Raw genomic sequence first — 9201 nt, 5'->3', positions numbered from 1 at the left:
TTCTTTGGTTGGGTACCCTCAGCTGCTGCAGGCTTACCTGACACAGTTAGGAGAGAGAGCCATGATTCTTCCTGAGTAGATGATGTCCTCCAGCCTCCCATCTCCATGTCCGGGGGACGGGATACACTTTCCTTGGCTATCCTGGGCACCTGAAATGGAGGTTTGTGTCTCATACACAATGGGTTGAGGCAAGGAGCAAATAAAGGCCAGGAAAAAAATAAGCAAAATTGTGTGTGTGTGTGTGTGTGTGTGTGTCGGGGGTGGCTGGGAGGGTCTGCTCTGGCTGGAAACTGCCTGCCTTCATTTGCTATGGTAATAATGAAAAATAGCTGTCACTGGAGTTGGAGGAGGAACGGAGGCTACAGTGTAATTTGCTGCTGAGGAACTCATTTGCATGCCAAAGTTCCACTCAAAGCCTAGCGTTAAGTCACTTATTAACACAATACTCTTGTAAATAGGCAGAAATTTATTATGGAAATCTGACTGTTAGTTTATAATTTCTGACCTAGAAGGAGTTAAGAGTTGAATAATTTAAACACATATAAATGGTCTTTCCGAGAAAAACCATACAAATGTCGTCACACTTCAAAGTACTAAGGGTTAAAAACTGAGACATTTTGCATAATATTTTTGAGAGAAAAGTATTTTGACCCCGCAAACTCCTTTAAATTCGATCATTTGGATAAGCATGGATTTTTAACTTTTAGATTTCCTATTAGCGAAGCTCAGACTGTGCTTACTCTTACTGAATGCTTCCTGCCCATGGAGAACACCCTGCTACCAACCACGTGGAGTCAGATGGGCGCCAAGATCTTCAAGAAGGCGCTCTCAGGTGGGCTCATGGCATCTGCATACAGGTTCTGGGTACCAAGCACAGACCGGTCTGTACTGTCCTGGCGTGGGAGAGTCACATCCCTGGTAGCTTCTCAGGGGTGGCAGCAGTGGGGCACAGGGTGGGCGTGGGACTGGTGGGAGCAGGGCGGGGTACATGTGGGCGGGGTACATGTAGGGGGGCGGGGAGGAGAGCAGGCTGCGGAGGGGATGGGGCGGGAAGGTGGGCTGGGGGCGGGGCGCTCCTGGGGGCGTGCTGGCTGCGTGGGGACAGGAGCTCTGGGCCGCTGCAACTGGCTCCAAGTTCCCTCCCCAGCTCTCCGGCGGAGCCTGCCTGAGCCCGCCCCTCTGTGCTGAGGTGCAAACGCGGCGGCGGTCAGCCCAGCCCTCCGTTGCCGCGCGGTCTAGGCCCGTTCGGCCCCTGGGGTCCACTCGGATCCGGGCGGTGAGGACCCGGCGGCCGCTTCACGTCGGCCTGCAGTGCCCCGCGGGGCCCAAGCTCCTCCTCGCGGTCTCCGGAGCCTGGTGCCGGGCCTGGCCGCCTTGCAGGGGCGGGAGCGCGGCGAAGGTAAGTTGGGGCGCTGGCGGCTGGAGAGTTCGGCTCAGGGTCCTGCTCCGACCGGGCCAGGGCGTCTGGAATCTCGGCCTCGCTGTCCGCCTTGCGCCCGGCTGCGAGCCCCGGGCTGGCGGCGAGGCCGAGGCTGGGAAGGAACGCTAGCTGCTGAGGAGAGGGTGGGTGAGGAGGCGGCGGCCCCTGCCCGTCTCCGTGCTGCGTCCCCATGCTGGGCATCCCGTGGGCGCGCCAGTGGGCTGCTAGTTCCTGCGGGAATGCAGATCCCAGGGCTTTGAAAGTTTGTTTGCTCCCTCCTCTCCCCCCCCTCCCCCAGCACACCACACACACCCTCCAGTCCTCCCACAGCTCGGTTGCCTCTTCTTTCTTTGAAAACATGCAGGTTGGGAATAGATAAAATTGGTCCTGCCTCACTCGTGCCCCTGTCACCTAGCGCCACTCGGTACTTGGCGACAATGCCAGGCTGTGGGCAGCTGGGTGTCTGCGCTGCCCTCCTTTTGTTAGAGCCTGACGGTGTAAGCGGCAGTGGCCAGTCTCTGCATCCTGGCTAGTGGAGAAGGAAGAGGAGATAACTTTGCTTTATTACTTCCCAAAGTGGGAATAAAGCCACCTGACGCCAGCTTTTTTTTTTTAACCCTTTCAAGCTGCTATTCGGATTTATTGAACGCCACCCTCTCTCCAAGAAAGACCAGGCGTTCTTTCCTGCCTAAGATTCAGACAAACTCCGGGTTTCCCCACAGCCAAGTTATGTCCTGTGCAAATCTGGTGCACATCTGTGACAACAGTGCCTGGCTGGCTTGTGAGGACCGCCGAGTCTATTTTTACAGAGAAGAGTATGATAGCCGAATCAGCATTTTTTCAGTATGAATAATACGACTTCCATTTTCATTTCCTCTGTTGGTGCTAAAGAGTTATTTAGCACCCACCATGCTAAGTCATGTGACCGTACTGGGTAGTTGCTGTTGTTATTGTTTGTGTTCATTTTGTGCTATTGAGACCTGCTCATTCAAATGAGGTATTTATTATGCATCGCTATTTAAAGATAAGGGTAGGCTGATGGTAACACGCCATTGATCTGCCCCATTACATTTATTCTGTAACAGTTCTTGGATCTTTCACCTTAAAATCATGAATTAAACACAGGGATGGCATTGCTTCTTGAGCCCGAAAATCTGCAAAGGCCTTAATATAGGCCGTGGAAGCAGAGCTAGGAAAATACCAGCTATATTTAATTTTGTTTTTATTTTCAATTCATGTTCTTGGTGTTCAGAAAAAAAAAATGTTTCTTTTGTTTGTTTCCACCCCAGATCTTTTACAGCATGCTCTATTTTGAGTCTGTGATTTAATTTTAGATCAGAATTGAGATTGGGTTGTTTGTAGCAGACTGACAAGCTCCTGGCTGTGTCTCCTCAGTGTCTGGGAAGAGAGGATTTGTTACTGGTTGGGTCTCTGAGACTGAATCCAGTCACGGCCTAGTGGGTTTCATGATGAGAACTGGTTGTCTCTAAGGGGCCTCGTGGTCTGTGAAGGGCTTACACGGAAGGGAAAACCTCTGTTTTGAACCTCGTCCCCAGATCACCCCTTCTCAAGGTATAGAATGGTGATTTCAATTTCTAGTTAAAATACCCACGTTGTCATAGTGTTAGTTAACCCTCTTCATTCCTATCATTAATGAAAGATGAATGTATTCGCTGTGTGACCACCTTCTCAGAGAATGTCTTGACTCTAGCTTTAAGACCTTGGGATCAAGATCTAAAGCCTAAACAGTTAAGAAAAATAAAACTACCCACTTGCCGTTCTCAGTAACCAGAAGATGGGGCTTACAACTTCGATAGCCGATATGTTCGTCAGCTAGCTATCTGTCCACCCTCTAGCTCCACCATTGACTTTGAAGTGGCAGTCTTTTTCATTTTTCAATGTTTTCAAGTCTTGGGGGTCCTCCCAGAAGTGGTGCTGCTGTAGGTACAGCCCAGGACCAGTAGGTGGTGCTGTGGGGAGCTCTGGGAGCCCAGTCACAGCACAGGTATGAAAACCAGGGATTGATTAATCCGCACCACCAGTGTTTGTCTCTCTGTGAGAAACCCACAATGCAGACACCGGCCTGCACCCGTCTCCTCTTCTGTTTTCAAATCTTTTGGGCATTTTCCTGGAGAATGTTTTCTCTTTGAGAGCCCTCTAATGTTCTGGATGTTCAGTAAACATTGCTTATGAAAATCATTTCTATACTCTGCCCTTTTGTCTCTCCACCTTAAACTTAGGTGGAATCACCTAAGCCAAGAGCCTCTCCAGCTCCCCTCGACTTTTTGTTTTTCTGATATGCATCTTCAACAGAGAAAAATAAATGACAAGGTGCCTATTAACAGTTTGAATTAATTCAGGGAAGCCTGTCTTAGGGTCTGTGCTCCCCCCCCCTCTTTTTCTTTTTATTGTTATTGCTTCTTATCTTTTTTTTGGGGGGGGGGAATCCTGGCATGTTGTAATGAGAGTTGATGTCAAGGTGATGACTGAATTTATTCTGTCCTGCTGGGATCCAGGCTGTGTGAGCACCCAGGCTAGGAAGTAGTAAGTGCACACAGGAGAGGGTTCTCTGGCCCCTCATCGGTTATCTCTGAAGGCCAGTTCTACCAGCAGCTTATCTCTAGACTTTCTCTTACTCCTCTAACAGCCAATAGCTTTGCTGTTATCTGCTTTCTGTGAGCGAATCGCATGCCTCATCCGTCTCATAGCTAATAAACAGCGAGATGTGTGTAAGTACCAGAGCCCAGGGAGGCAAAGCCTTTGCTCCCCTTAGGCGGCTGGAGCTGCCTGCTCCTTTCTCCTCGGCTTTGGTATCAAGAAATCTCATCACTCAGTGATGGGGTCTGGGTTTTCTGGTTAGCGCTTGGTCATCAAACAGTCCAAAACTAGTAGAAATTCAGCTTTTTTTTTTTTCTCTTTAGCCCCAGAGGAATGTCATAATACATGACAAAGGTGACCTGCTTTAGGAGGTGAGGATGCAGCTGAGTGTCTTTGAATTCGATAAAAGGCTAGTAAAGATGGCTGAGCCATTGGGTCTGTTTGGGGTGTCTGCTCATGATAGCCCTAACTCTCCATTTAGCCTTATGACGTCCCCTCCCACCGTGAGCTTGTTTATGAGGATCGCTTTCATCTGCTAGATAGGACGGTGAAGGTCGAAGCAAATCTCTGCTCTGTTTTACAGTCCCTGCATATTTTTTTCGACAGTTGAGGCAGACTAACTTAATGGGGTTTTGTTTGTTTGTTTGTTTTTGTTTTTGATGGCTGGTGTTTCTGAGTCGACCACCTTACAGGAACACAAATAGTGATATAAACAAGCAGTACTCGGGGACCCCTGAAAAGAGCTGGTGACCCAGTGTTGGCCTGCTGTCCCCAAAGCTTTAATGCAGCCGTGACTCTGGGCCATGAAAGGTCTCACGTGGGATGATGGACATGGAGAAACTGAACGATAGCTGTGGGAATGTATCCTCTCACCGTCCATACCAATACGAGCCAACCTTTTCTCCTCGGCCACCGTCCTTTTTCATCTTGTTTGTAGACGACTTGGGCAGGTTTCTTAATGAAGCTCTTGCGATATGAAATTAATAAACGCATACAACCCATCTGCCTCTTTTGACATCTTCGGCTTCTTCCTGTGCATGAGAAGGGACTGAGGAGGAGCTTAATCTTTTTCACGTGATGCAGTTTCTCTCATGAGTAGACATATCTCCTGTGTATAAGATATATCTCTTTTGAGCTTTGACCTCCCTCCCCTCGTCTCATGAGGGAGCTACATAAGGACTTATACTTATGAGCCTTGATTACCCCTCCCCCTCCTTTTAAAGCTTAGTAGCCAAACAAATTGCTTCCTTTTTTTCTCTCTCCCAGCATTGGGGGGGGGGGGGTCACAATAACACAATTTTCAGTTGCTGCTAGAGTGGGAATTTTAAAATTGTAAACGTTTTGGATACAGACTCAAAGAACACCTCAGCTCGAGGAAACTGTCATTTAGCAGACTGATTTCTGGAAGAGTCGTAAGAATTCCATGGTGGGGTTTGTGCACCAGGCCAAGATCAGTGTGGTTTGAAATTGTCCAGTTCCAGATAAGCACTTTGAAAACACAATCCTAAGCCATCGGGATTTTCGGGTGTTTGTGTTGTAACGAAAAGCAGGTTTTTTTTTTTTTTTTCCCTCCTCCTGACATTACATGGTTTTTTCACCTTTTTAGATGTCTTCTTAAAGAAGGATCATGGGTAGTATTTCAAAATAACCCTTCTTGCCAATGATGCTTTGGTTCCATAAACTTAGTAATAAAAAAGAAATAATTATACAAAAGAATATAGTTAATATCTTCTCTTATTATGGTTACTATATTAAAAATTGTTTGCAGAGATTTATTGTGTGCCAGGAATTTTTTTTTTTTTTTTAATAAACACTAGCCAGGAAAGACGTAGTTAGTCCCTGCCTGTTCCTGGCTTGTATTATGAATTGCTTTTCCTTTAACTCTGAGTCCTGTAGCTATGATTCAGTATCTGACAAAGGCAATTTAGAGGAGAAAGATTTATTTGGCTCAGAATTCCAGGGAAGTCGGAGAGGCACAGCCTGAGGCAGCCGGTCACATTGCAACTACAGCTGGAAAGCGGGAGGTGGGAGCTTCTCCTCTGGCTTTCTCCATCAACGCAGTCAGGAATGGAAGCCTGGGCAATGGTGCTGCCCTCATGTGCGGTCCGTCTCCCCGCCTCATCTGACTGTAGATCAAGTGCCTACTTCACAGTCACGCTCAGAAGCCAACCTATCCTCAACAAGCCCTGTTGGTGTGATTGAAGCGCTTTGCCTTGGCTATTCCAGACCCTGTCAATCAAAACTAACCTCAGGAGGCTTCAGAAGGCAAACTGAGGAGACAGGCAATAAACTAAATCAGTGGTGTTTCAAAGCTGTGACCCTGCAATGCTATTCCTCATGTTGTGGTGACCCCCAATCCTAAAACTATTTTCATTGCTGCTTCATAATTGTAATGTTGCTACTTCTACGAATTTTACTGTAAGTGTCTGATATGTAGGATACCTGCTATGTGACCCTGAAAGAGGTCTCGGTCTGTGGGTTGAGAACCACTGAGTTAAGTGAATATACAAAAACCCAACTTAAAGGAATAACAAGTATGGCTGGGAATGGTGAGGGCTTACCACCTGGGCTGTGTGGCTTTAGAGAGTCTCACTGAGAACTCTAGTGAGTGTGATCATTAAAAGCAAATCAACAAGGCAACATTTGAAGGACGCTTGATCATAGGGATGGCTTATGCAAGGGCCCTGTGATAGCCAGAACTCCTTCTACCCTTGTAATAAGAAACAAAGGAACCAGGTCACCTGGTGGCGTTGTAGACCACAGTCTCTGTCTGTCTCTCTGTCTCTTTTTCTTTCTTTTTCTCTCTCTCTTTCTCTCTCTCTCTCTCTGTGCTCACATGTGTGCATTCCATTTACTCTGTATGTAAGGAGCTGCTGGATTGATCCTGAGGGGACCTGGCTTTAATGTCCCCATTTGGAAACTCAGTTGTGGGGAAGGGGACAGACAGTGGTGGAAGCATCAAGCCATTACTAAGGGATTGGGGGGGGGGCTGGTGTCGTGGACTTCTCCTCCTTACCTGACACACCTCTGACTTTGAGACAGAACGTCCCTTTCCGCGCCTGCCGCTGGGATAGAACTATCTTGTCACATGGACTGGGACACGACACGAGTTGTGAGGAGGGTCCTGATTTCAGGTCACGAGACAGGAAAGCATGTATGCATTGCAATCAGAGACTTGCAGCCTGTTCTGCAGATCGAACTGCGGGGACTTGCTGGCCTGTACTTACTGTGTGTCGCTGACTGAAGTGAACGAAGCCCTGTGTTTTGGAGGACAACGAGCAAGGTCAGGCCTTGAGGAAGCACCTGCCTGCCACTCTGAAACTGCTGCAGAAAACGACACTGGGCACGAAGACTGCAGTGTGCTTCCCATACACACGAGGGAGATGCGCATTGCATTTATGTCTAGGCGGTTGCTATCGCGGAGACCAGGAATCTGGCAATGCCAGATTTGCCGTGTTTCAGGGAGTTTCTCACTCTCTGTGTGTCTGGGTTCTAGGCAGTGCCTGTGACTGTCCCTGAGTAGAGACAGACCTGGGAGATCCACACTGTTGCTGTTAAGTCACCGGGCAGGCTGAGGCCCTGGCAATCCCAGGTCAGAAGTGTACTTGTAGCCAGCAAACAGCAAGTAGGTTCCTTGAGAAGAGGGAGAGTTTCCCAGTCCAGTCAGTGTAGGTACAACTGGCTCTGGGAAGTCCAGCTAGTTCCCCGAGCCTGCAAGACCTCTGTTCCTTGTCTTTACCATGGGAATGATTGCCCTACCTACTTCCAAAACCACTGTGGAAGTTAGGTGAGAAGCTTACCAAGTGCAGAACTCCCGTCTTTCTCTCTTATGGATTCCGTGCGTTAGTCCTTCCCGGTCATATGATCTCATCACATGAGCCACAGGACAGAACTTACGGTATCAGGTTGACCGTGATTGCCGAAGCTAGGGTAGCAGCCCCGTCCTTAGCTGCTTTGGTGGATTTCACCGATTCCTCTTCTCCCTAACCCAGACTTCACATGCATTTTGTTGGTGTGTTGAGTGAGCCTTGGCCAGAGCTGCTCACCTTTAAGCTGCAGGTTGTGAAGGGTCTGGTACTGGGGTTGGCCAAATAGTGCCCGCTGCACTGCCCTGCTGCTGGCCAGGAGGCCCTCATCCTCTGGGATCTTGGTAACACAGCCCAGGACCTTAATGTCAAGTGGTGATCTCTGCCACAGCTGTGAAGTGACTGACTTTTCAGCTGAGGTATGCATAGGTGTTCTTCACAGTGTGGGAGCAGAGAGGCTGGAGGGAAGAAGAGGTTGTGTTTAGGAGCAAGGGCCTTTGGGGGGCAGCGAATTTGCCATGGTTTATAAGAAACTAAGGATTGTTTGTTCTCGGAGTTGAATGTTGCCACAGGTCACCTGAGGCCGGTGTTTCTGCTTACAGATACCCAATTGTTAGATAATAAAATCCCAGAAGGGGTATGGTGAAGATCCCTCCCATTTCTTCCAGAGGATCTAAGCTGGGCTCCGAGTACACATGCCAGGGGACCTGTAACTCCAACTCCAGGAAATGTGATGGCCTCTTCTGGCCTCCAGGGGCACGCATACACATATACAACTACCCATAAATAACAGTAATAAAAAGGTTGAGAAGCAGCGGGAGTCAAGGTGGGGGGTAGTGTCACCTGTGTGAAAGTGGCCGGCCCAAGGCAGTGGAGCATTCTGGTCAGCTGCTACTCTGGACTGGGGGTTTTCTTCCCCAGTTCCTGCTTCCTGGTTTCCTGTCACTTTTAGGGACTGTCTCTCTTTGCTGTTACCAGCTGGTGCTTTGTTTGAAATGCTCTCATAGCTTTCAAAAGGAAATACTTCTTTTAGAAATAACGATGTTTGTGTCATCTTTAACCCTTTAGTCTTTCGAAGGGCTTACCAGTTGCTTGTTGCACACTTTTTTTTTAATGGGAAGTTTGGTGAGTAAAACACAAAGTTCAGACCCCCGTGCAGACACCCCATAATCACGGATGTGCATACATGTACACACTGAGTCACCACACACATGCAGCCACATTTGTCAACTTTCTGTCCGTGCCTTACCAAGGGCCACCATTCCCATTCTTGTTGGAAACAGCTTGAGTTGGAGACACATGCTTAGTATGCAGAGGCCCCCGGTGCTACCCGCACACAGCACTGCAAAACAATGAATAATAAACTTCGGAAACTGG

At 48.4% G+C, this 9201-nt stretch overlaps 2 protein-coding genes across 3 annotated transcripts in view; one reads left to right on the top strand and one right to left on the bottom strand.

Moving 5' to 3' along the window:
* Positions 1-1140: 1140 nt before the first annotated feature.
* Positions 1141-9201, top strand: part of Fam110b (family with sequence similarity 110 member B) — a 132528-nt gene continuing 124467 nt past the window's right edge. For both annotated transcript variants that reach the window (XM_050164387.1, XM_050164394.1), the window contains exon 1: positions 1141-1399. The gene's annotated coding sequence lies outside the window, so the exon portion shown is untranslated. The remainder of the gene's footprint in view (positions 1400-9201) is intronic.
* Positions 1208-1929, bottom strand: LOC126514767 (cuticle collagen 14-like). The gene is made up of 2 exons (XM_050163898.1): positions 1733-1929; positions 1208-1651 (listed from the first exon to the last, which is right to left on the bottom strand). The coding sequence occupies exons 1-2, from the start codon at positions 1778-1780 to the stop codon at positions 1208-1210; spliced, it is 492 nt and encodes a 163-aa protein (XP_050019855.1). The 5' UTR covers positions 1781-1929.

This window comes from Alexandromys fortis, unplaced genomic scaffold (genome assembly GCF_014885135.2).
Source record: "Alexandromys fortis isolate MF-2015 unplaced genomic scaffold, M_Fortis_MF-2015_v1.1 scaffold_18, whole genome shotgun sequence".
Taxonomy (NCBI): domain Eukaryota; kingdom Metazoa; phylum Chordata; class Mammalia; order Rodentia; family Cricetidae; genus Alexandromys; species Alexandromys fortis.
The sequence above is the reverse complement of the archived record's forward strand: the minus strand, read 5'-3'. Positions and strand labels throughout refer to the sequence as shown.